The 26,842-nt window shown below is 43.9% G+C and overlaps 2 protein-coding genes and 1 non-coding gene across 7 annotated transcripts; 1 reads left to right on the top strand and 2 right to left on the bottom strand.

Annotated features, from left to right (window-relative positions):
• Nucleotides 1–4,230: 4,230 nt before the first annotated feature.
• On the top strand, nucleotides 4,231–16,993 carry emp2 (epithelial membrane protein 2). Its single transcript, XM_028987647.1, has 5 exons — nucleotides 4,231–4,364; nucleotides 14,446–14,552; nucleotides 14,633–14,729; nucleotides 14,862–15,002; nucleotides 15,488–16,993. Exons 2-5 carry the CDS (start codon nucleotides 14,475–14,477, stop codon nucleotides 15,649–15,651), a joined length of 480 nt encoding a protein of 159 aa, XP_028843480.1. The 5' UTR covers nucleotides 4,231–4,364; nucleotides 14,446–14,474; the 3' UTR covers nucleotides 15,652–16,993.
• A 66-nt stretch (nucleotides 16,994–17,059) lies between these two features.
• Nucleotides 17,060–24,498, bottom strand: atf7ip2 (activating transcription factor 7 interacting protein 2). 5 transcript variants are annotated; one of them, XM_028987643.1, is made up of 15 exons: nucleotides 24,364–24,472; nucleotides 24,195–24,269; nucleotides 23,791–23,865; nucleotides 23,571–23,702; nucleotides 23,386–23,478; nucleotides 22,335–22,420; nucleotides 22,101–22,135; nucleotides 21,070–21,113; nucleotides 20,894–20,939; nucleotides 20,528–20,580; nucleotides 20,418–20,442; nucleotides 20,270–20,325; nucleotides 17,772–17,847; nucleotides 17,658–17,692; nucleotides 17,060–17,595 (listed from the first exon to the last, which is right to left on the bottom strand). In XM_028987643.1, the coding sequence occupies exons 3-15, from the start codon at nucleotides 23,860–23,862 to the stop codon at nucleotides 17,182–17,184; spliced, it is 1,167 nt and encodes a 388-aa protein (XP_028843476.1). In that variant the 5' UTR covers nucleotides 23,863–23,865; nucleotides 24,195–24,269; nucleotides 24,364–24,472; the 3' UTR covers nucleotides 17,060–17,181. The 5 variants fall into 5 exon arrangements, with proteins under 5 accessions (XP_028843476.1, XP_028843475.1, XP_028843478.1 ...); XM_028987642.1 differs by having other exon boundaries at nucleotides 24,195–24,498; XM_028987645.1 differs by having other exon boundaries at nucleotides 17,658–17,689; nucleotides 24,195–24,498.
• Nucleotides 18,156–18,258, bottom strand: LOC114795017 (U6 spliceosomal RNA). Its single transcript, XR_003750425.1, has one exon. It is a non-coding gene; the product is annotated as a U6 spliceosomal RNA (small nuclear RNA).
• Nucleotides 24,499–26,842: the final 2,344 nt, after the last annotated feature.

Genomic DNA, 26,842 nt, shown 5'->3' with positions numbered 1-26,842 from the left:
GGAATTTCAAGTTAAGGAAAAGACGTTCACTTCCTGAGATATTGAGCATGACTTGTTCCCTAATTTCATAAATAGATGGACACAGGATGGCATCAGACGCCCTGTTCATGTCGGGTCATTGTTACTTGATGTCTCCCCTGTCCTGGTCACCATGTATTAAACCCCTGTTTCATGACATTGTGTGTATGCGTCCTTCTTCCTCGCCATGTCCAGCCATCGTTCAAGATCTACTGCCTAACCATGTCAAACCAGCGTGACACCATGTCCTGCTGGCCATCTATGTGCTCCTTTAGTGCAAAAGACTTTGAAGAGTATGATTCCAGGAGGTGAGAGACCACAGCTGAGTACACACACTCCTGACCTATAAATGATCAAGATCCTCCACAACACACAACATTTTGCTTAGTTGTAAGCTAACACATGACGTAGGGATGTTGGGATCTTTAAACTTGACTCTCAGGTTAAAGACCATGAGAAAAAGAGATATAAAACAACATCTTTCTTTGACGCAGGGTCAAAACTTGGGACAGAATCTACTAAAAGAATCTACTGTACAAGGCAATTCCTTATTGGTCAAGGAGGCATGCCCTCTGTTTGCTCAACTAAGCCCAGTCCTTACAGACTCGAATTCAAGCGCTTGAACTTTGAACATTGATGAAGACTGTTTGTCTAACCTATTTTCTTAATTAAAAAAAATAAAAGGTCTCATTTCACTCATGATACAGCAGTGCTAACTGAAGCCTCGGAAACTTATCCTCCAACCAGGAATCAGAAGCATGGGAGGGGCTTCCTGTGTAGAATTGCAGTCTCTGCAGCCCTACACCTCATCGTGTGCCCTATTTCCGTCCGGGGACAGGCTACAGTGTCTTTAGCAAAGAGCCCGCGACAAAATAATGCCAATAGGGCAATTCATGAAACTCCTTATGCTATTGCACCATTTATCTAGTGCGAAACATTTCAAAAATATCTGCAAGGCCTTGTTACAAGGTGGTATTCATTCCCAGTGGTGCTGTAGTTTGGCAACATGACTTCAGCAAGAGCAGAGCGTGCACACTACAACACCCACCTCCCCCAACCTCCCTCCCTCCACGACACGCTAGCAGCCACTGGCTAGAACAAACATTCACTCCGGTCTTTAGCTGCCTGACCTGCTTGTGACCCCTGGGGTTCCTCAAGGCGATAGCAGTGCACCTGTGACCCGCCCCTCAACCACGTTCCCCAGAGCAGCCAGAAACATTGGACCACGCTGACCTACGTCCCGAGCAGCTCGCATGCGTCTTCGCCGGCCTGCAGCAAAAACACTCCCTCTATCTGCTCCCTGAGCTCAAGGTCAATTCTTTTTTTAAAAACTTTCTGCGTCTCATTTTTTTTGTACTATTTGTTGCATGATAAATATTTTTGCAACGTAGGCTTGACGTAAAAATCATATACAGCCTACATTCAGGTTTGAATTCATCCTGGGTGATGAGATCACTAGTGGATCCAATTTGAACTGTGTTGAGCCTTTATGCCTCACGCTTGCTACACCAAACGTGTTCAATAAGAAGATAAACGTCTCCTGCACTGATGACATGTGGGTCAAATGGCGTCAAACGGGTCCCAAACTGCCTTACTGATCGGTAAACAGAGTACTTGATCTTTCCCAGGACGCGGTCGCGTAGCTCAGGCCTGAACTCCAGCCTCTATTCCAGACTAACAGGCTGTTTTTAAAGCCCGCGTAGAGGAATGTGAAGGAATTCCGGTTCCACGTGCAGACAACAGAGAGTGCGGGCAGAAGGATGTTGAAGGAGGCCGTGGCCCCTCCCCCACCCCCTCCCGGTTCTGAGCGGCTTGGCAGCCATCCTGCTATTTCACAGCTGTCTGGATCACCGAGTTTCCGTGGCACCACACGAAATGAGCCACAGCCTCTGGGCTCCGGCTGCCTCCGGGCCGAGCCGGCGACAATTCACCCTGCTGGCTGGGACGTAAACAAAGCTGAACACCAAAAAAAACACACCATCCATGCAAAAGAGCGGCTGCATTCAGGGCTGGGGAGGGGTTGTAGTGTAATAAAATAATCTCGCTCTCTGCACTGTCGCTGTCGGCAGCGCTGCTCCCTCTCCGCGGCTCCTTGATGCGTATCCTGCTCATCGCGAATGATGACCTCCCGCCCCAAACCAAAAAAAAAGCATGCACACCTGATCCGTGTGAGGGGGGAAGGGACGGAACCTGTTTTTTTACACCTGTGCTATGGGGTGGTGCAAGCGAAGTGCTTTGGACAGAATGTTCATTTTCTATTTATTAATCTAACGTGACATAGAGCATGCCACATCCAATAATAAATCACATCATCCGGCATGATGGTATTCTCCATTTAATTCAATTCACTGTACACTTCCTTATAGTATATAACTATAGAAACTTTTGATGTTTGAGGAGCAATTGTTTACTGGCTCTCCAGTATATAAATGTGACATTTACTAATGCGTAGCGTCTTCTTCGCAGAGCAAATTTGCAGTTGATGGGCTGGGAAAGGAGACACCAGGACATTCATCTTAAACGGAGTGGAAGCTCTTAATTGGCGTGGAAGCATGTCTCTTACGGGCTCTTACTTCAAGCACGTTCTCACATTCCGCCGGGTCTTTATGGGCCATTGTCACGATGACGAATGGCAGCAGATGCTCTTAAATTGCGGAGGCTGTCTGACTATAACCTGTGAAGCAGAACAGTTCAAAATACAGCCCAAGTGCCAAGTGGTGCAAGCAGCCAGGACTCAACAACATTAAACTTGCATCCTTGTCTTGATATACACCCCTTCTCATTCAATGTGTTTTCTTTATTTTCATGACCATTTACATTGGTAGATTCTCACTGAAGGCATCAAAACTATGAATGAACACATGTGGAGTTATGTTCTTAACAAAAAGTGGAGACCTGGACTCCACAGTCACCGGACCTGAACCCAATCCAGATGGTTTGGGGTGAGCTGGACCGCAGAGTGAAGGCAAAGGGCCCAACAAGTGCTAAACACCTCTGGGAACTCCTTCAAGACTGTTGGAAAACCCTTTCAGGTGACGACCTCTTGAAGCTCATCGAGAGAATGCCAAGAGTGTACAAAGCAGTAATCAGAGCAAAGAAACTAGAATATAAAACATGTTTTCAGTTATTTCATAACTCCACGTGTTCATTCATGGTTTTGATGCCTTCAGTGAGAATCTACCAATGTAAACAGTCATGAAAATAAAGAAAACACAATGAATGAGAAGGTGTGTCCAAACTTTTGGCCTGTACTGTACACCTATAAAGTGGTAGGTGTTAGTAGCCTAGTGGGTAACACACTCGCCTGTGAACCAGAAGACCGGGGTTCAAATCCCACTTACTACCATTGTGTCCCTGAGCAAGAGCACTTAACCTTAAGTTGCTCAAGGGAGACTGTCCCTGGATAAGGCTCTGGATAAGGGGGTCTGATAAACGCTGTTAATGTAAATGAAATGTAAATGTATAAAGTTGCTATAAAGGCCCGCCAACCTTTCGATTTTAAAATGCATTTTCAAATGTACAACTGAATTACCATACATTGCTAAAAATACGAGTGTCATGTAATAATGACACTGTAATAACAGACTGGGAGACTGTCGAGGGACCTGGGGCACTTCCTGGTGGCCTGGCCTGTTGCAAGTGGTCAAAAAAAATGTTTTTTAATCCCAACCTGCCCCGGTCTCTCGAAAACAAAGAGCTGCCGTGCTAAATTACCATCACAGGACGCAAGAACTGAACACAATTAAGCTTCTAACGCATACGTTGGCCTTTATGACGGTGTTTCCTGCAGCGCTGAATTAGGTCTCCATTTGCACTTGTGGTAACGTAGAGACACAAAGAGAGGCGCGGCACTGTCCAAATTCAGGAAACTTGACATAAGACAAACACAAGGAATTGTAGATATTAAAGTCAGAGAGGAACCAAACAAAGAGAGAGAGAGAGAGAGAGAGAGAGAGAAAAGAAGGGAAATAAATATGGAGTTTTTTTTTTGTTTTGGAAGCTTGTCCGTGGGATTCAGCACCTTCCTTTTCTTTCTCCCCTCCACGCACACGCCCATGCACACATGTCCACGGGATCCACGGCAACACTTTCCACTCAAGCTAAACCTTTCAAGCGACCCCCCCCCCCCCTTCCCAAATGCACGGCCTCTCTCCCCCCACGCCGCCTCTCCTGCGTGCCCTGCGCGAGTGTAGAATTCCCGGCCACGCCCACAGCCGCCCGCCGGGAGGCGGAGCTCCGGCGCAGCCCCGCGTTTCACTACTACTCGCTGACTGACCCCGGTCACGTCTGTCGGCGACTTCCATCATCGGCGCGCCCGGGGAGAACACGCCAGGTCCGAGGCTTCGGTGAGTTGTTCTGGATGAATTAAAAAAAAATGTGTGTTAATAAACTGTGTGTTCATGTTGCTGGGCGGGGCAGACGCACGTTGGTTCAGGTACCGAGAGCTGGAAGTTGACGTCGCAGCCCCCCCCTTTTAAAATGTAGATACCTGTAACTTCAAGTGGAAGGAGGGAAATTGAGCAGAGAGAGAGAGAGAGAGAGAGAGAGAGAGAGAAAACTTCTTGCCTCCACGGCGATTTAATTTGTTCTTTTCGCCATTGCGTCGCCCCCTGCTGTCACACAACGACACGGTTGTCACGTGTGACCGTGTTTCTGAGGGTCCGTTTTTCTAAAATACAACTTTTTGCCGAGCCTTTTTTTAAGAGAGTGTGCAACTTGATTTAAGTCCGTCTGTCTCGGTGGAACATCCCAGTATGGTGTGTGTGTGTGTGTGTGTGTGTGCAGGGATCCCAGCGTGGTGTGTGTGTGTGCAGGGATCCCAGCGTGGTGTGTGTGTGTGTGCAGGAATCCCAGCGTGGTGTGTGTGTGCAGGGATCCCAGCGTGGTGTGTGTGTGCAGGGATCTCAGCATTGTGTGTGTGTGTGTGCAGGGATCCCAGCGTGGTGTGTGTGTGCAGGGATCCCAGCGTGGTGTGTGTGTGTGTGTGCAGGGATCCCAGCATGGTGTGTGTGTGCAGGGATCTCAGCATTGTGTGTGTGTGCAGGGATCCCAGCGTGGTGTGTGTGTGCAGGGATCCCAGCGTGGTGTGTGTGTGTGTGTGCAGGGATCCCAGCATTGTGTGTGTGTGCAGGGATCCCAGCATGGTGTGTGTGTGCAGGGATCCCAGCATGGTGTGTGTGTGCAGGGATCTCAGCATTGTGTGTGTGTGCAGGGATCCCAGCGTGGTGTGTGTGTGTGTGTGCAGGGATCCCAGCATTGTGTGTGTGTGCAGGGATCCCAGCGTGGTGTGTGTGTGCAGGGATGCTGTGTCGTGGGATTCCCAGGGGCCCGGATTGCTCTGCGAATACTACGCAACGTGGGACGCATGGGTGTCGCCATTCGAAAGTAACACCGCATGAGCATGCCGGGCCTGCGGTTGAGACCAAGGAAACAATGTGTGTGTGTGTGTGTGTGTGTGTGTGTGGTACGCACACTCCTCGCCTCCTCTATGTGATTTACGGGCTCCCTGGTGAACAGGGCCTGATGTTTATCTGCCGGGTGTGCGGCAGCAGCTTGGCGAAGCCTCTGCTGGCGTCCTTCCCAGCCCGGTAACGGCCGGAGGAAATCTCCGGGGAGGATCTTCAAATGAGCGCCTCACCGGGTGTCACAGTTTTTGAACATTTTGCCGAGGCGCTTCCCTCCGCGGCAGTCGCCAGCAAGTCATGCCCTGGTCACCCAGCCCCTGTGTAGACATAGATTCAGGGCTGGGCAGAAATGAGAAAAACGGAGGGAAATGACTAGAATATAATGATGTGGCAACATCAAATATGACATTTTAATCAGTGGGGAAAAGAATATTATTTTCCGACAGCTCCATCGTCTGCCTTCTTGGTTTAAGGAAGGATCCTCCATTTTAAAACCTTTTTAATTCAGCGATTTAATGACAGGACGCACTGGGATCAGTCAGAGCAGAATGGGGCGGGGGGGACAGGGCGGGGGTTCAGGAAGAGTCTCTCCTTTTGGCCCTGTCCTGAGCGTCTGGCTGTTTGTGATTCTAAAAACCTGATGATGAAGCCAAAAACGCCCAGGGCCTCACTGCCGCTCAAATGGCCTGGAGACCCCGAGGAGAAAAAGCTGACCAGTCCAGTCCAAAGTACCGGTGTTACAATAAACATGCTGGGCATTGGTGGGCTTCACCGTGACCTTGTCCGTAGTGTGGCTCGGATGAACAAATGCCATTTGTCTTTAATGAAGATGGGAGCTGTTTGGGAGTCTGTGTTAAGAGGGCAGGAAGTTGAAGTTTGACTAATCTGCTACCATGTTTTTTGGTGACTTGTGTCTCACCCATTAGCTATTTGATGAGCCGCGGACCTCTGGGCATATTTTAGTATATTGGATTAAAATAAGGAGAAAGGTGCGATTCAGGATGTGAAGGCTGCCTGCAAAATTACTAAGAAATATGGAGTCTGCCTGCTAAATTACTAAGAAATTTGAAGGCTGCCTGCAAAATTACTAATAAATATGGAGTCTGCCTGCAAAATTACTAATACATTTGAAGGCTGCCTGCAAAATGACTTACCACACCCCTTTCTCAAGCATCAGTTACAGCAACAAGCACAGATGCTCTGTGCAGCAGCTTTATTCGACCACTGCAGCCATACAGGCAGAACCGGAATAATAATAATTCCAACGAAATAAACCTGGTGTTATGGCTCTGCGATATGGCATGAAATTCATATTGCAATATGAATTTAACCATAGACTGTGTAGTAATATGCAGTATATAATTTGATAAGTAAATTTAAATGTTACTGTTTTTGAAAGGATAACATCTGTCCAAGGCAAAAGCACTGCAGCAGGAAGTTGTATAATAATGTTGGGCAGACCCGTAATCAGAAGGTTGCACCAATCCCGACCCAACAAGGTGCCACTGAGCAAAGTATCGTCCCCACACACTGCTCCTCGTGTGCCTGTCATGGCTGTTGGCCTAGTGGGTACGGGAGCGGACCTGTAATCGGTTGGTTGCCAAGGCGCCACTGGACAAAAGGGGATGGGTTAAATGCGGAGGACACATTTCACTGCGTGTGCTGTGCTGTTTATCACAATAACAATCAGTTCACTTTAATTTTTCATTTTTATACGGCTGTTTAAATATGCAGATGATCTTTAATGTTAACAGTCATCTGAACGTGCACTCTGGGTCACTCAATGACTCCTCGAGGGGTACCTAGTTCCCACTGCATATTAATAGAAGAAGTAATCTCTTTCTCATTTACTCAGTCACCCTGTGGTGCAGCTTTATGGTAAAGCGTATGAAACAAAAAGAATAAGCAAGAAGCCAACACACAAAACATGGGCAGATGTGGAAAACTCTCCTAACGGTCTCTGCTATTTGCATGACGGAGGAAATAAAGACGTAGACCATGTGGCTGCTGAATGCGTCTCAGGCTCTTCTGATTATAAACAAGTCTCATCCTTAATTTTCATCATTGAGCTGCCTGTTGAATACAAGCTGTTTTTCCGAAACTGAGTGAAAACCAAGTTTTCCTCCAGAAACTCACATTCAAGATCAAAAAAGTCTGGATTGGTTCTGGTGAAGTGGAAGACGGCTGGTCGGAAGTAGCACCCTCTGGGGCACGTTTTTGGCCGCCACGTGGGAGTGATTACTCCCAGCAGTGGCTTGTCGGTCAGTGCGAGAATGGCACACGGCACCTGAGCACCACCCCGGCCCCCTGTCGCAGATGAAAGGGTCCTCTTGCCCCAACGAGGGCTTTCAACTCGGCGGGCCCTGGCAGGAGAGTGCCACTGCCCCCGGAGATCAATGCGCGCGTGTGTAAGCGTGTGTTAATGTGAACCCCGCTCGAGAAAGCCACTTAACCAAAAGAGCTGCATGTTCGGCCTATGCTGGCGCCCCCGCTCTGAGCTGTGCCGGGTGACATCGAGACATCATCAAAGAGGGGTCTGTTTGGCGCATGTGTGCGCGAAAGCTCCTGGCCCGAAATGGTTGCTGAAAAGTGTGTGTGTGTAAATTGTCTGTTTGCGTTCCATACAGTAGCTTAAACACAGGCCTGCGCTGGGTGGGACGAACCCTAAACACAGCCATGTTTGCGTGTTTAAAACCCCACAAGCCTTGGGAAGTTGCCAGGGAACAGGACAGGCCTTTGTGTTTCATTCTAAAAATACGCCCCAGATAGTCATTGTTGTTCACGCAAACCGATGACATATAGGGAACATCCTGAGCTGTGTAGAAAAGTTTTTATTTTCTCTTGGCGGTGGGGTTGGCGGGTCCGTGCTGTTGTAGCTGTTTGTAGCTCCTCCCCTGCCAAGTGCGGTTGGGGTGCTGTCTGCGCAATAAAACAGACGAGTGTAAATATCTCTCTGCTGAGCTCAATTCTGACACAGTGTTGGGGCTTTCACTTTATTACTGTTTTAAATGTAATTAAGACTGCAAGCAGTAATGATCGGGCCCGAAGCACGCCATGCACCTTGGGGCGTGTGCGGGACGCCGCTTTCAGAACCACAAAACCGATGTTCTTATCAATCGCATTAAGCAGATGAATTGATGTTGAAAACAATTTCCTGCTTCCACTAGAAGGCACTGCAGCTATTCCGGATACCAAACTTGGTATCAATCAGGTTTGGTGCAAATCGGCCTATGTCGTAAGTTATTTGGTAAGTTGTTTTACATTTACAGCATTCATCAGACGCCCTTATCCAGAACGACTTACAATCAGTAGTTACAGGGACAGTCCCCCCCTGGAGCAACTTAGGGTTAAGTGTTGCTCAGGGACACAATGGTAGTAAGTGGGGTTTGAACCTGGGTCATAGGCAAGTGTGTTACCACTAGGCTACTACCACCCAGATTTGGTGCAGATTGGGTGACATTTTAAGGGATTTCCTGTTTCCAGTAGGTGGCGACTGCGACTATTCCAGAAACTGCAATCGTTATCTTGTTCAGGCTGTGGTACTTACTAATTGTGTTAAGTTTCGTGCAGATTGGTTGATTTTTCCACTAGGTGGTGCTGCAACTAGTCAGGAAACGTAATTCATTACCTTGTTCAGGCAACGACACTCATCGGTCGCTCAATGTTTTGTGTAGATCGGTTGATGTCGTAAGGTACTTCCTGTTTTCAATAGGTGGCAGTGCCACTTTCCTGGAAAAGGAGTGGGGCTTAGCTTGCTCTCTGATTGAACCAGAAGACCTAGGGTTCAAATCCCACTTACTACCATTGTGTCCCTGAGCAAGACACTTAACCCTAAGTTGCTCCAGGGGGGGACTGTCCCTGTAACTACTGATTGTAAGTTGCTCTGGATAACGGCATTTGATAAAAATGCCATAAATGTAAATGTAAATGATTGTGCTGGAGGGGGTGGGGATTTCTCTTACTGGAGCAGAGGAATCAGATGACTGACAGGGGCTGTTAATCACAGATTGTGGTTATATTTTTGCTTATCATATTAGAAGCTTTCAGCTGCTTCCTTTGCACGAAAACTCAATTTTATTTGCCCCACACATCACAATTCATGCACAACTCGTACTGAGACAGGTTTCGACCTGGGCGTGGCCAGGGGGGCTCAACACCGCCACCTAACATGTGATTGTTATGACTGTTCACCCTAGGCCCTAGAGTTTTTGAGTTTTCAATATCAATGATAATATTCCTTACGGATGCAATTGGGCCTTCACCCATCTTGGCCTTGGGCCCTAATAATAATAATAATAAAAATCCTTACAGATACAATAGCACTTCTAGGGCTCTGGCCCTAATGATATTCAGTTAATAATCATTATATAATAAACAGTTTCAATAGGGTCCTACGCACCGTTTGTGCTTCGGGCCCTAATAATCAGACTATACACAAGTATAATAATGTAATAATAATAATACTTATTACTTAGTATTGAAAGGTCATTGGCCACATAAAGCCCCACTTCCACCAACATTCAAAACTGTTGATTAAAATGTACTCAGATTATTAATTACATCTGAATTAAACTAAATGGTTTATTAAACTTGTTAAAAAATTAATTAGTATTTTCCAATTGAAGTCTTTATATGTTGGTCATACAATTCTCTTTTTCTGCATTCATGTGTGTATGTTTTAAAGCAGTAGCAAGTACATCAGTGTTAATTGTCAATGGTGTGGCTGACTGAAGAACAGCTACGGGAATCTTGAGAATCTGAGTCACTTGCTTTGACATTCCTATGGTGTGACTGAATTGAGTTGATTAGTGGAAATTGGCGCTCTGTGAGAGATCCAACAGTCGCTGCAAGTATTGATTTAAATTAAATCAGCATCTGTGGGTTTGGTGTGCAGCCAACATATCTCCCTGTGGAGCAGCCCTGGTGTATCACAGCGACCTTGGAACCTCTTCCATCCCTCCCTACAAAAGAATAGTAAAAGGGGGTAAAATCCCATGGGATGATTAATCATTTTTATCCTATATAAACCACATTGTAACCTTCCCCAGCATTTATATTAAGATCATATTTTGAATGCTGAATTTTTAAATTGGATGTTGGATTTAGTTTGCTCCTCTTATTAATATGGAGGCTGAAGTATGCCATGTGGAAAGGGCTGTCATAAGGCGGCTATCTGTGACTTGCAGGTCACTCGGTGGACACTCTGGAAAATCATGCAGGACCAGGCCTTGACTCAGACACGTGTTTCCTCTGCAGAGTGACAGGGGACCCTTTGGCTAATCTTCAACCCTTTGCTTCCTTTCACTGATGAATTTCAGAGCTGGATGGAGCTCAATATAAAAATAGGAGCTGTAAAAATAGAACTTCTAGGCTGTGGACTCAAAGGGCTGCTCTCTAAAAAAAGACAAATTGCATTAAGATCAGCAAATTGACCTATAATGTGTTAACAGGTCTAGTGCAGGAGGGTCAGTAGCTTGTGAATGAGACAGAAGTCTCACATGCACGTGTTGGTGGTGAGCCCACATTCGGTCGAGGCTTGACAGGGTGACGTTCAGTGTGGAGTTTCCCCCGCTCAACATCATTTGTTCCATGTCTGCAGTGTCTGTTTTCAGCGGTGGCTGATTTGGACACGTGCCGGAGACTGCGGCTTTTGTTTTAAGACATCTGAAAAGGCAAAACTTGAGTCAGCGTTTTCCAACGAGATCCAGTGCTTTCCATCGGGGTTCAGGGGAAAGCAAGCAGAGACTTTTTGGCAGACTGGTTTGACTGTTTTTTGCGAAACATGCGGTATGGTTGAGTTTAAAAAGCTGACTCCAGTTCATTTGCTAATGGTGCTTTATAGGTGCACAAATTTTACGAGGAGTGCAACTGTCATTACGAGACCACAAGATCGCAATTAGGGAGTCACAAACAGTAGAAACAGATCCCACGTTTTCTCCAGGACAAATATTTCAGGCCTTTTGTCCTATCGCACGTAACGGTTTACAGCGTCTCTTTAGCCCCTTGCCTATTATAAGGCTGAACTGTTCGCTGGAATTCACCCCCGCTCACCCACCCCCCAATAACAGCTGCAGCTGCAGTGAAGATGTGTGGACCAACAGATCCTATTGGCTGGATGGAAGATGGGATTTCATTCATCATGAATCTAATTATGAGTGAGGTGTTTAGCACTTGTTGGCCCCTTTGCCTCCACTTTTTGTTAAGTACGTAACTCCACATGTTCATTCATAGTTTTGATGCCTTCAGTGAGAATCTACCGACGTAAATGGTCATGAAAATAAAGAAAACACATTGAATGAGAAGGTGTGTCCAAACCTTTGGCCTGTACTGTACATTCATTAAAAAAATATTTTAGAGCAATTGAATGAGAAAAATGTTGTTTCTGAGCACAGGCATCAACTGATGCCAATTATGTGAAAATGATATTAAATGGCCTCAAAGGCTATTTTATTGACTAATGTCAGCAGATTAATAGTATTATGGAATCATCATGTTAGCCCATCACAATAAAAGCTCTGCAGAGTTCCCATGTGACAGATGATTGGAGCGTATGTGGCATGTGTGTACAGAACTATAAAGCTGATCCTCTTTACGTTGCAGTGGAACCTCAACAATGGCTCTCTTGTCCAAAGGAGCAAGATAATTCCTTTATTTATGCCAGAAAATGACTTCTGTCGCAAATCTGACATAATCCTTCTGATGTGTTTGTTATAAGAATGCATGATGCTGCATGGGCCTCTGACATTTCCGTAGCCTTCTTTTATTCACAGAACTGCCTTTTAATGAGAACTTCCTTCCTAAAGCTGAGGCTGAGGCCGTGTAATTGTTCTCGAACACTGCCGCAGTTGTCGGGCACAGTCTGCCCATGTTTAAGAACGTCTACAGCGTCATCTACAGTTTCATGGGTAGCTTCGATAGGTGCATACTTTCATTGTTCTTCCTTTCTTAGCGTTTTGTTCTCCTCCACCAAGCTTCTTTTCCCTCCATTCTCGATCTCTGCCCCTCTCTCTTTGCCACTCCCCGAGCGCTCGGGAAGGCCTGTGGAAATTTGAGCCATGTGTAGAGCATCCCGCCGTCCCCCAGCCCCGCCTCCCTCCGTGCTCTTCGACAAACAGCTGGCCGCTTCCCAGCCCGAGGGGGCAGAGGTCCCTCCGCAATTACAGCGCATTCCATAAACACTCTCTGAAGATCGCAGACCATGTTTGCTTGTGTTTCTCTCGACCATGAGACACAACTGGAGTGTGTTTGTGTCTGACGCCGAGACTGCGGTCGTGCAGGGGATTGTCTGGCATCACCACAAAAGTCCATCAGTCCTCCGGAACCGCCCATTTTACAGGCCACATCACTTAAAAAACCTCGGAAGGGTCTGATTTCTTCTCTCAGCCGATGTGGTGGGCTTTAATTGTGAAGCTGCACTAATTGTTCTTGGCTCCAACACAATGGGTGGGCATGCAACCAAAGCGCTTCTACAGAGATTTGGAGCTCAACATAGCCCTTCTTTATTAGCTATTTTACAAAAGAGGGCCTGAATTACATCGATTCTGCTGTGGGGCGTTGTAATGAATCACTTGGTTAAAATGGCTGCTGGTGGTGGGTCTCCCATTGACTGCGCCCGTTGTTTTCACAGTAGCACTTCTGCCTCGAGATGAATGGGCCGAGTGTTTCTTTCTATGCAGTGTTTCCTGTCCTTCGCTGTAGCTACCATAGCATCTGTTCAATTTTGGGTAGTGTATTTCCTTCCTGGTGTGAGGGAACTGCTGAACTGCCTGGTTGCATAGATCAAGAGGGCTGAAGTATAATCTGAGAGCTGGTTTTGAGTAGTTTCCAGTAGTTTCCGCTTCTCATTCATAGCACAGTCCTCAAAATATGGAATGCATTTTGTGTGCAGCAATGAAAGAAACACAGTTACTTTTGATCCTCATATAGACTCAGATGTTGACTGTGTGAAAGTGACAAACAAGTGATCGCACTTATTCCGTGCTGCTCTGGCATGATTCCAAAAATCCTATTAGTCTACATAGACCAGATATTCAATAGCTTCGTTGTGAAGTACAAGTACAATGAAATTCTACCTCCCTGCAGGAGCAAGGGCGGTTAAGAACGCGGTGAGACACGTTAAATGCTGTACTGTTGCAGTGTATCACTGATGTCACTGTGTCACTCTGACCCCCTATTGCTTTATGTTGCACACATGGTCCAGGAGGACGATATTTCGTCTCACTGTACATGCATTGTGTATTGTTGGGATGAAAATAAAGCTGTACTTAACTTAATACAAAAATGGTGCAAATATGCATGTAAACTGTAAATACATAAAAACACTAAAAGAGAGTGAGAGAAAAAGTGATAACGTCATCTTGAGCACTCTAATCCTTGTTGGCAAAGGTCAACATACACTAGATTACAGACTTAATCCAGGAGGACAGATAATGTTTAAACAACGGGTACCATTAATTCATACCCAGAGGGGCACGTGGTTTCTGGACTGTGGGTGAGGAACGGAAGCAGGCAGCTCGGAGCCCGGAGCCCGGAGGCCGGAGGCCTGCTCTGGATCCAGGGTCTGCTGCCTGAGGCCTGATAAACCTGCTCGTGAATGGAAGTGCAGACATTAGCACAGAGTTCGCGCTGCCGCATGACGACCTCATAGATTCCAAACAATGAGGTGCGTACAGGGGGACAAATGAGGACAGCGTCTATCAGAGCAGGCCGGGAAATCCATGTGGGAGAGCGGAAACGGAGACAGAAATGGAGAGCGTGCGCTCCGTCCAGCCGAGCTGTAAATCTGTTTTCGGACGGTTTTATCTGCACTGCAGATCGTGGTGCGCACAGTTGTGGAACTAAAATTCTCCTGTTAATTTCCTTGTAAATGACATTAATATTAAATCATGTTTATGCAGAGGAATTGTACAAATGTGCAATACCTTTCCACTTTGGTTTTCAAAGCGGAATCTGCATTACAAGGCATCCATGAGTTTTGTGCCATATAATGGTTATAACGTTTCGTCAATCCATTTTTTCCCAGACCCAGCACCACTGTCTTAATCGTCAACCATGTTGGTAATCTTGGCCCTCATCCTTTTGTTCCACGTAGTCTCAGCAGTTCTCCTCTTCATATCAACCATAAACAATGTAAGTGCTGCTTTTTACGTCGCTTTCCTCATCACTTTTGGCGCACTTGTAGCCAGGCATTTCTCTCTCTCTCCATACAGGCCTGGTGGGTTGTAGGACCCATCAGCACTGACCTCTGGTACAAGTGCAACGGTTCAGTGTGCAATCCGGTGGCAAACAGTTCAAGCAAAGATGCAGGTGAGCTTGGATTGTGCATGGTTAACCCATCATCCATTAACCCGCAACATTTTTAGACTACTCCCTCTTGCAGGGAGGTCCAGCATGTTCTCTGTAGATGGCTGAGTAAAATGTGCATGAACACCTTCGCAGGTTACCTCCAGGCTGTGCAGGCCACCATGATTCTGTCCACGATCCTGTCCTGCGTGGGCTTCTTTGTCTTCATCTTGCAGCTGTTCCGACTGAAGCAGGGCGAGCGATTTGTCTTCAGCGCAGTCATCCAGCTGCTGTGCTGTGAGTTTTGTCCAGTTACGGCAGACCCGTAAAAGCAGAAACGAACCTCCCCGCAGCAGGAAATCCTCACAGGGGCTGGACAGTAGTGGAGAAGCCAATTTTGTGGTGACAAAACACAGAGGGTACACAAGTGATTCTTTAGAAAGAATTTGCCAGGAGATTCAAGGTTTCTGTCTGTAAAAAAGGTTTAGAGTCAAAAATTGTTATTTCCATTAAAACGTAATTACATTTCTGACGTGTTCTTTTCCTAACTCGTTTCATGTTTTTCCGTTGTCAAGGAATTTTTTTGAAGGACCCTAAACCTTTGAACAATAGTGTATTTAGAGCTTTCATACCTTTATACTTATACATATGCTATAAAGTAAAACAATAAATATTCACAGAAAAACACAATTGTCTTTAATTGAATATTGATTAGAAACTCTTTGGTAGTGTTGCATCATCTCTACCTGGACCATGTGTAACCTGCTCGTCTCTCTCCGCAGCTCTCTGCGTGATGATCGGTGCGTCCATTTACACGGCCCAGAGGACCTCCTTCCAGGAAATCAAAGAAGGCAACTATGGCTACGCCTTCGTTTTAGCCTGGATTGCCTTCCCAATGACACTGACCAGTGGCTTGATGTATCTAATTTTGAGGAAGCGCAAATAGAGAACTCACCAATGGCAACAGCTATTGCCTTAGGCGAAATGAATTTATTGCGTAACTATACATATTTTTGTTGTGTAGTTTTAGATACCAAATGCCAAAAAGATGGTAAATTGGAATTTTCTATAAATTGTATAATACTGGAACCCTTTTGTAGGAATAGTGTGTAGAATCTTAATCCATTTTTGTTTCAAGCAGTTGCAGTGTTCAACCCCGTCAGTGAAACTTTTACGATGCTGTGAGTCAAGAGATATCAGAAAACGGGACCTGAATTTGCAAACTTGTGTGTGTGAGGCTTATCTGCTAAGACAAGTGTTTTTATACCACTATGTAGTTGGATGTTCATTGCTTTTACTTGTTCAGTAAAGGCAATGCTCCCTCCCAGCGCTCTGGAGTTGTGACAGGATCTCAGAAGCGCAAGGAAATGCCAAATACAGAGAACTGGTCATGCCATCTATTTACAAAGCACTATATTATACTTGAAACAAATGAGTTTGTAATCATTAAGCCGCATTTTTATTGTTGTAAATAAGTCTTTATGCTAGTGTGTACTGCATGTTTTATTTCCCTACAATTTTGTTAGCTCATGGCCAACAGTAAAAGTTGTAATTCATAATCTGTGTGTGTATTTGCATTGTTAAGTGGGGACATTGATGGAGGCTACAAAAGATTAATGGAGGTTTTTAGTTTGGTTCGAACCTCTGGCATCTACTTGATCCAAAACAGAATTATGGCCATATTTGACCACCACAAAGTTAGTTGCCCCATTGGAATTAATTAAGGTCCTGGCCAATCCACAGACTTGCTCTGTTTGGCTTCAGCTGTAGTTTCTCAAGTCAAGGAATGACCCTTAAAAGTACTCATATAAAAGGACCCTACCAAGGATCCAGTACCATTTTATACTGAATCAGTCAGCAATAGTACAACTATTTTTAAAATTCTTTTATGTGAAATGAAGAACCTAAAACTAAATATAAATACAACCTCCTTCTCACAATAAATCAGAATTACTCAGTCCTGCAGAACATTTATGTTCAGGACTATACTTTCCTCATGAATTTTACATGTCAGCCCTTTTGGAAAAGCAAATGCTTAAAGCTAATTATGTTATAAAAAGGTTTGCTTGGGAGATTATGTAGGAATCAGTAATATAGAGTTAATGAAGTTTTTGGAGGCACTAGATTTTATGTTTTTGTGTTAACATTCTGCAAGAACCATTAATTTAATATTGTGTACAGTGTTTTGAAAATTTTCTGCTAATCTGACTGTCACCTTTAACAGGACAGATTTCCACCAAGGGTCTCATATGATATGTATTTTATTAAAAATGTTCTTTACAATAAAACTGCTTGTTTGTAGTAATATTACACGCAACGTCCTAAGACCAATGAACGTTAACAGCTCGAAAATGGACAGACCAGAATTTAGATTTAATATGTGATCAAGCCTGTTATATGAAACAAACTGAGAAAAAGCAGATGGTTTTTAACAAAAAACAAACCGAAAAAAAAAAGGGTTCTGTTTAAGAACACATTAGGTTTTTTTGGCTGGGTCAACAGCATAAATGAATTCAATTTCACTGTAGGGCCCATAACGGCCATATACATCCTTCCCCACAATAGCAAAGCAGAGTCTATTTGAGCTGGCATACTCAGACAGCTGGCACGCCATAGGCAGTGGCATGGCTTTCAGCATGCCGATTCTGGTCCATTTGGAGAAGTTGCCTAGTTGGCCCTCTTGGGCGCCATATATGTAATAACAGTCCATTTCAGGAGAATGAGGGTCCTGCTCATTGACATTCCACACCAATCCAATTCCCTTTGGGTTCTGTAGCAGTGCCACCTTCAGAGACATTTTCTGAGGCATGTTCTTAGTGGCAGCGATGACTGGTAACTCAGTTGGAAACGGCAGGTCTGGCAAAGGGTGCAGTCTTGACTTCCAATCGTCCTGTAAAGAACAGCAGTGTTGAGTTCTGACAGTATGTCGGAGGACCTACAAGTTCATTTTACCTTCTCTTTGTCAGACCCTGGATCTGAAGCCCCTGCTGGAGAAATGTTCAGAAAGAACTTCAGAAAATAAGTATTCAGTGGTTAAGAGCCACCCACATGCAGGTGTCATCTCACCTTTGGAAATGTCCTGGTTCTCAGTTTTCTGGATTGGCTCAGGTGAAGGCTCCTGCTTTACAGTATGTGGGGAACCCTTAAAAAAAATAAAATTCACACAACATTTCACTGCGACTTCAAAATGAACATTTTATTCTTTGCAAGCTGTTTGCAATCATATAGAAAGTGAAATGATTGTCACTTGTGATACACAGCACACAGTGAAATTCGTCCTCTGCATTTAATCCATCACCCTGAGTGAGCAGTGGGCAGCCTTGACAGGCACCCAGGGAGCAGTGTGTGGGGACGGTGCTTTGCTCAGTGGCACCTTGGCGGATTGGGATTCGAACCGGCAAACTTCTGATTACGGGGCCACTTCCTTAACCGCTAGGCCACCACAGTCCCAAAAATATGGAGCGCTTCACGGCTTTGCGTGTCATCCTTTCGCAGGGGCCATGCTAATCTTCTCTGTATTGATCCAATTTTAGTATATGTGCAGCCGTAGCACATATGATTAAGGTATCATAAATTTCTAACTATAGAATGCACCTATATAGGCAGTAGCTGCTAATTAAAAAAAAAAGTACATAAATAAAGGCACACTTGTCTATAAGCCGCAGGTGTCCCCATTGAAACATGAGATATTCACAGAGCAAGATGTTACAGGAAAGATTTCATAAACTTGCATATAATATCCACAATTACATACATTTCAGAACGGTGCTTCTAACCACATTAAAGTGGTCCTCTTCAGTATCCGAATTGAACAGCCTGAAGGTATGCAATTACTTCGTTCACAAAAAACGGGAACATACCAGCAAAAGTCATTGATCACTATTGCCATCCTCAGGTGCCCTAAAACCATCAAAGTCCTCTTTCGGAATTGAACAGCCTCAGAATTGCGTTGCTGCACTCAGCCCCTCTTTCATTGGTTTCATGGTCACTTTCTTCCTCACATAAATTCACCTGCTTTCACAGAATCTCTTATAAGGGCCCTCATGCTGTCCAAAACAAACAAGGCTTTTTTTCCTCTGAATGAATCCCCCCGGTTGCTTCCCGTAGCATTCTTTTAGCCATTCCTTCATTTGGCTTTCCATCATCCACAATTTCTTGTTGGATTTTTACAGAGATTCCTTCCGGGAATTTTCCTTTATGCGTAGTCATATGCTTAAAAAAAAAAAACCCCACCATGGATGTAGTTCTGTCATGGCCAGTTTTCAGCGTGATGGCCTATTCACCTTTTTTGTTAACAGTCCCAGTGAGAGGTAGGTCAAACGGCAAAGGTATTTCATTCGTATTTATGATGTTTTCTGGTCCAATGGAATTTTCAGTGAATTTGCTGAAGTTTGTAGTTTTTTCCTTTAAGTCTGAAGGGAGTTGTATCGTAGTAGTATATGCCCTAACGGACAGGCCTTTCATTTGAATGAATCTGAAACACCAAGATGGTCCACTTGTAAATTCTTCGATATTCTTTTTGGCGGAGATTGTTTTATCTTTAAGTTGGATCTGCACGGTGGAAACACCTCGGCCGTCTGCTCTCTGTTTGTTCTCCCAGTCTTCAAAGACGTTTTCAAGTTCAGGCCATATGCTTTTCTTGCCTATGAAATCTTTTGTCGTCTTTTTGCAGTTCTTCATGCTGCGGTCTCCAATGTCTCACCATTGATTCATTGATGTCGAACTTACGTGCAGCAGCTCCATTTCCTTCTTTGAAACCCAGAACGATCGCTTTTAACTTAAAAGTTGCATCATATGCATTTCTTCCTATCTTCTCCATGGTTAGAGTCTGTGCACGAAGCGCAAAAAGACTGATCTGAAGAATTAAGCGTGAGTGAGCATGCTGAAACAATTTCATTGGTCCACTAAGACCTGTTGTGTAACCATAAATTCCGGGTCTTTTGCCGGTATGTTCCTGTATTTTAGCCAAGAAAGTGTGTAGTTAAAAGCACTGTTCTAAGTATGTAGTTGTGGATATTACCAGCATTTTTTTTTTTATTAAAAGTTTTAAAAATTATTTCCTGTTACATCTTGCTCCATTAATATCTCATGTTTCAACAGGGACACCTGCAGCTTATTGACAAGTGTGGCTTATTTATGTACAATTTATTTTAAAAATGAGTAGATGTGGCCTATATATATATATATATAGGTGCACATTAATTAGCCACATTAGCCGGGGCAGTGGTGGTCTAGTGCTTAAGGAAGCAGACCCTTAATTAGAAGGTTGCCGGTTCGAATCCCGGTCCACTAAGGTGCCACTGAGGTCCCTGAGGCCATACAATATCTGCACCATTGGGTATGACTTATATTCCGGAATTTAAGGTAAATTAAGGTTAGGTAATTTAAGGTAATGGTAAATAGTAATAATCTGATAATAAATAGAATAAATAGAAAATAAAAACAATTATAAAAAGAACATCTTATTACATGCAAGATAACGAGTGGCCATTGTAGCATATATCTGCAAATCAATTGTCTACATTTTTTCTAATATAATGGTTTAAAATAAAAAACAATTTTACCGGTTTTGTTGAAATCTCAAAATTTTCTGACTTCACTTCCACCTTATCAGTTTTCACTGGTAGCAAAAAAAACAAAAACATTTTTTTTCAACGGCAAGCAACCTCCTCAAAGACATTTTCAACATGGTTATCCATGTTCAAAAATTACCTGTCTTTTTCATCTCAAATGTGTTCTGAAACAATGAAATATGATAAACATTACCTTTAAAATTCACAAAAACCTGCATTAAACATGCACAGTCTAGAAAATAAAAATACCTTGGGTGCAAGCTGGGGTATTGAGCCATTCTGATGGACAATAGGAATGGAGGCTGTAAGGAATGAGACAGAAATATATATATATACACACACACACACACATTACACAAATAATATGTTGAATTGAAAGCCCAACTGGTTTGAAATTATTCAGATCCAGTTACATTAATAGATTCACAAATTGCAAACGCTTTAAATAGTCAAATATTTCTTAATATATTTCTTAATAAATGGAGTCCTTCAGCACAGGCATCAATTATATTATAATCAATTTGCACTTGTACTTGTCCAGGCTGCTAAACACTCTGGGAATGAGTTTATATTTTTTTTATATATAAATAATATTTTTAAGATGCATGTAAATACCCATATCATCCTCATTTGTAAGATCAACAACTTGCATTCTTGAACGCTACAGGGGAAAAGAAGGAGTGTTATCAATGCAATACAATACTGAATACCCTCCAACAGGTCCAAGAACAACCACAAGCAGTAATTAATATGGTCACAATAAACAAATAATTACAATAATAATCACTCACCCGCACACCAGACTTTTTTTTTCGTGTTTCACTGATGTCATTCTCTAAAGGGTGAAGTGAAAAGGGCCAGTCAAGGAATGAGCATTACAAGAAAATAGCCTAATGTTATTAAGGGCGCATTTACAAGTGCCTCACTCTTTCCTTTCCTAGCATGTATTATGAGATCTATATCAAAAAGGCCATAAAACATGTGCTGATTGCTGTTTTATTGTTACAAGAAATTTTGGTTTTTGTTGGGGATATATTTAGCAAAACCATAACAATGGTGCCACTTAAGCATAATGTGCCCATATCATACAAAGCTCAAAAAAAAAAAAAAAAAGTGAAAGTGATTGTGACAGCAAGCACGGTCCTCTGCATTTAACCAATCACCCATTAGTGAGCAGTGGGCAGCCATGAAGGTGCCCAATTATACCTCAGTAGCACTTTGGCGGTTCAGGGTTCAAACCCAAAATCTTATGGTTATGAGTTATGATTCCTATAACTCATGCTAGGCCACCACTATGAATGAAGGTGAAATCAGATTTGAACCTGAGCCACCTGTGACAAAGATGAGGAATATAATCGATAGCCACAGGGTATTAGAATTTACAGGTTTTAACAGTGAAAAAAAGTGATGTGATACACTGCATCACACTGTGCACACAACAAAATGTGTCCTCTGCTTTTAACAATCACCCTTAGTGAGCAGCAGGCAGCCATGACAGGTGCCCGGGGAGCAGTGTGTGGGGACAGTGCTTTGGTCAGTGCCACCTTGGCAGAACTGGCAACCTTACAATTACGGGTCCCCTTCCTTACCCTGTAGGACAACCACTGACCCTTTAGTAATTAATACATATTGGTTTTAGTGTATTTTTTCCTGACTTATGGCACCTTCTATGGTAAGGTACCATTATTAAAATGGGGAACTTTTCAAATCATATCAATTTCACACTGAATCATTTAATAAGTTTTTAACATATGAAAGACATGAGCCATCAGTAATCTAGGTTAAGACATATTTCTACATTTCATTTAGTGGTCTCTCTTACTAGTATCACACCGGTCACGTTCATCAATCACAGATCTGTAAGGATGGAGAAGGAGAAAAAAAAAAAAAAAAAAAAAGTCAGTAGGAGCAAAAGCTTCTAAAAATGGATTAACAATAACAACAGTAAAGCGCAACAACCACTGAGCAAACTAAAGGTGACTCATGACTTAAAAGTCAGAGAGGACACATCACATCTCGCAAATGCATGCAAGTCAGTGTTACATTCAATGTTTACCTGCAGTTGCTAGCAGCACCCGGTGATGAACTATCTGCTGGAGATGTGCACGAGGAAGAGACAGATCCGTGGGAATCAAGGTTTCGCTACATAACAAAAGCGAAAACATTACATAGTTTGACACGTTTACATGATGCATACAACAGAGCATACAGAAATACACACCTCTTCTGGCAAGAAAACAGGTCCACAACTATCCTTGCACTGTTTACATAGGAAGGGTTCTGATAAACTGGTATTATGTACATGCACAATTCCAAGCGATGAAACGCTATATTCCTGATTCCCTTTTTATTGTCCTTGGAGACTTTAACAGAGCAAAACGAAACCATGAACTTCCTAAATACAGACAACACATCGCTTGCCCCACCAGAGACAAAAATCACACTGGACCACTGTTACACCACTCTAAAAGTTGCTTATCGCTCTGTTCCCCGGGCAGTTTGGGACATTCTGATCACTGCCTGGTCCATCTTATTCCAGTTTACAACTTAAACGTGCCACGCCTGTAGTCAAAACTGTGAAGACGTGGACCAACGCAGCAAAGCAGGAACTGCAGGACTGTTTTCACTGCACTGATTGGTCTGTTTTTGAAGCTGCATCTGATGATCTGACAGACACTGTGACATCATACATCAGTTCTTGTGAAGATGTGTGTGTGCCAACCAAGACCTTCTGCACATACAACAACAATAAACCATGGTTCACTCCCAAACTGCAGCATCTTCGCCAGGCCAAGGAGGATGCCTACAGAAGTGGTGACTGGGCCCTGTACAAGCAAGCCAGGAACACGCTGACCAGGGAGATCAAAAGCTGAAAGAACGGCTCTCAGCCAACGACCCTGCGTCAGTCTGGAGAGGCCTGCGAGACTTCACCAGCTACAGGCGACCCCCACCCCCTGCTGCAGCAAACGAAGACCTGGCAGATGATCTGAACACCTTCTACTGCAGCTTTGAGAAGGACAGATACACGCCCCTCACCCACCCCACCCCAGAGTCAATGACCCCCATCACACCTCTCACCCCCCTGGAACTCAGAATACAAAAAGTACCTGCTCTGCACTGGCCAGCGTCCCTCCAGACCTCATTTCTCTCATGTACGCAAAGGCAGCGTCCCCTCGCTGTTTGATTTTCTTAATGTGTGCCTAAAAATGAAACAGGTGAATACACACGACTTCAAATAATACGGCAACAAGTAACACACAGTCATGACGCCCATCGGTGACAAGTGACATACTTCCAGTTGCTTGATTCTGACATCAAATTTGGGCTGTGAAGCCATTTCTTTCATTCTATCCATGGCTGTTTTCAGTGCATCCTCTTGTTCTTTCGTTGACTTGAGAACTTCCTGCGTAACTAAATTTTGAATCTTAAAAGATAAAAAATAAAAAAGTACAACATGTGGTTATAGCGTACATGCAGTATCGGTTTGCATTTTTTTTTAACATGCCACTCACCTCTACTTTGGACACTCGGCGTTTCGGCGGCGGATCTACACGGTTGCTCGTCTCCTGCTTTTTTCTCTTCATCTTCTGTTGGAACGAAAACAAAACGAAGGATCAAAATCACCTTCTGGCCCAGACAGGCTTGCGCGTTTACGAACTTAGCATGTTAACACGCACACATGCTAGCCTACTACAGATCTACCTCCAGCGCAGGCTACATCAGCACAAGCCAACAGAAACATTCAAACTTACACGGACCACAGACGGGAACGAAGCCGCAGATTCTACAGATTCTACAGAAACGCAACTTGCGCGCAGGGTTCAGACAATAGAACGCTAGCATAGCCAACGCGGCTAACGAGGCCGAACGCGCGGCAAGCGAGCCGCGCAAAAGCGGCGGCTGTGCGGCAACTCACCGTTCCTCTGCCGGACTAAAACGGCACAAACGTCATTAGACACGACGCGTTCAGGAACCAAGGCCACCGATGACCCTATGTTGATTCAAGTATTCATTGAACTTTCAGGGAGAAGAAGGCGGGGTTTTCAAAAACATGGGTTCACGTTGAGCAGAAATGTGATCACTACCTAAAACTTACTAACGGGTTCCCCAGTTATTAAAATGTTGATAGTCAATGCCGTGGTACAGCCACAAAAACACGAAGTGAAGTCAGTTTATGAAAATGTTCTGATGTCGCGAGTTACATAGACTATTGCGTGTAACTGCGGTTGCCAGGTGGAGCTCGATTCAACCGAAGAGAAAACGTAACAGTTCTGTGAATGAAACAAGTTAACCAGGACGCGATTTAAGACTATAGACTTTAGGACTCTAGAGTTAGCATGCCGATAATTGATTAGACCTTAGGGGAAAGAGTAAGTTTCAAGTCACGCATATTGAGCGGACATGGCAACCCCGCTTTTGTTCTTCAGGGTGCACCAGGCTAAAGCGCCGCCCCGCGGTTCTCTTCAGGTTCGGTGCGGGCAGATGCGTGCAGCTGGCAGAGCCGCAGCTGGAAGTCAGGGGAGCGTGAACAGAAGAGCTTTGAAAAGGTTTTAAATGAACATTTCAACCATACTTCTGCACATACCGATTGAGCCATGTCAAATGGCTTCCTCAACGATATTTCTGATTGAGCCAATTAATGATAATGACTGGTTAAATTCAAACAACAGAATAATTTACTACTTCTGGTTTGTATTTTCATATCATATCTCTTTCATATCTTTTGATGAAACACATACAGCTGCTACACAACATTTGGTACAACCCGACTGTGTGAAATTATTTTTTATAATTACTCCTACTCCTAATGAACATCTGTTTAAAGAACAAGGATTTGGAATTGGGCCTTTGGGCTTTTCGGCCTTTGGGCCTTTGGGCCTTCGTCCTTGAGAAGCAATTCAGAGTTTAAGAGTTGAAACAGTTAAAAAAAACATTTGTGCCAGATTCACAGTTTTATAACTTTCCACCTGTCTCCATGAAACAATATGACAATGTAGAATGAGTCACACATAAAAGAGGACTCAACCCAGGCTGTTTGGTCGTATTTATTCCCCAATACTGCAGGATCTCTCAGTCAACATATTTTTCTACTATTTTCCACAGAAATAGGGAAATACTGAAAATCTTTAAGATTTCATAGTCATGGTGTGCTGTTTGTGTTCATTTAGGTTCATCCTAAATTAGCAGGACGTGCCACAAATATCATAATGATATTTTTCAGTAACCATAGAGAGATGATACTGCAGAAACTGTTCACTTTTGACATTACACCCATATGATGGTGTATGATGATGCAGAAAATAAGTATTGAGCACCTTCAACCAAGCAAGAATTCTGTCCCTTATAGACCTGTTACTTCTTCTTTGAGAGGCTTCACTCGTTACCTGTATTAATGGCACATGTTTGTAGTGGTTATCTGTATAAAATACACCTGTCCATCTCAAGAATGGTGGTGCAGGTCCACCTGACCTGGTCTTAAGAACACTGAGCTTTGCTCAGTGGCACCTCAGTAGCACCTTGGCGGATGGGGATTCGAACCGGCAATCTGATTACGGGGCTGCTTCCTTAACCACTAGGTCACCACTGCCCCATTAAAATCCTGCAGTGCTCAAATGGTCCCCCTGCTTAAGCCAGCACGTGTCCAGGCCCGTCTAATGTATGCCAGAGACTGGGAGAATGTCATGTGGTCAGCTGAGACCAAAATAGAACTAGTTTTTGGAGTGGCCTTGCTAGTCTCCAGACCTCAATGCAACAGAGAATCTGCACCCAGTTACAGCCCCAAAATATCACAGCATCTGCATGGAAGAATGGACCAAAATACCAGTGCAAACCTGGTGAAAACCTACTGGAAAAGCTTGACCTCTGACATGGCCAACCAAAGATACTTGACAAAATATTGAGGTGAACCTTTGTATTGCCCAAATATTAATTGTCTGCTCCATTATACAAATAAATTATCTAAAAATCATTTAATGTGATTTCCTGGATTTTTATATTCTGTCTCTTACAGTTGAAACAAACATATGATGAAAATTGCAGACTTTTTAAGTTGGACAGCTTGCACAATCAGTGGCTGCCAAATACTTTTTTTGCCTCACTGTGTACAGCAAATTGCGGCGGAATATATTTAGCATGTTTACTGTATGATGTACCATGATTTTGCTCTGATTCCTTTGAAAACTGATTCAACCAAATAGAACAATGGAGTTTTTTTGTTAAAGGGCTTCTTTTACACCACTAAAGACAGATATCATAAAAAATCCATGAAGAAAATCTGAGCACAATTTCAGGGAGGCATTGCAGGATGGTCTACATAGTCCGAATGGAAAACTGCAGTGTGATGGAATATTCATGTTTCAAAAATTACAGCAATCCTGCTGGGTTAACAAAGTGAACATCATGCTGTGACTTCATCCCATTTACCATCACACTGATTTAGAGTTTCTGAAATCTGGCATACCTCAAGCATCCAGCCTGGGAACAAGCTGCCCAGTCGATCGGCTCCCAGCAACTCAACAATACGCCATAATTTGCTGCATCTCTGAAGTAAGATAAGTGGGTTTT

Source organism: Denticeps clupeoides, chromosome 7 (genome assembly GCF_900700375.1).
Source record: "Denticeps clupeoides chromosome 7, fDenClu1.1, whole genome shotgun sequence".
Lineage (NCBI taxonomy): Eukaryota > Metazoa > Chordata > Actinopteri > Clupeiformes > Denticipitidae > Denticeps > Denticeps clupeoides.
This window is presented reverse-complemented; position numbering and strand designations above follow the sequence as displayed.

Bases quoted from the DNA above. Each gene is read 5' to 3' on its own strand.
- emp2 (XM_028987647.1), top strand. From the start codon at position 14,475: ATGTTGGTAATCTTGGCCCTCATCCTTTTGTTCCACGTAGTCTCAGCA. The intron at 14,553-14,632 runs GTAAGTGCTGCT...CTCTCCATACAG, and splicing joins TCATATCAACCATAAACAAT to GCCTGGTGGGTTGTAGGACC. The intron at 15,003-15,487 runs GTGAGTTTTGTC...CTCTCTCCGCAG, and splicing joins AGTCATCCAGCTGCTGTGCT to CTCTCTGCGTGATGATCGGT.
- atf7ip2 (XM_028987642.1), bottom strand. From the start codon at position 23,862: ATGAAGAGAAAAAAGCAGGAGACGAGCAACCGTGTAGATCCGCCGCCG. The intron at 20,581-20,893 runs GTATTTACATGC...CATTCCTTACAG, and splicing joins TACAAATGAGGATGATATGG to CCTCCATTCCTATTGTCCAT. The intron at 17,848-20,269 runs GTAAAATTGTTT...ATTTTTTTTAAG, and splicing joins TTGAGATTTCAACAAAACCG to GGTTCCCCACATACTGTAAA.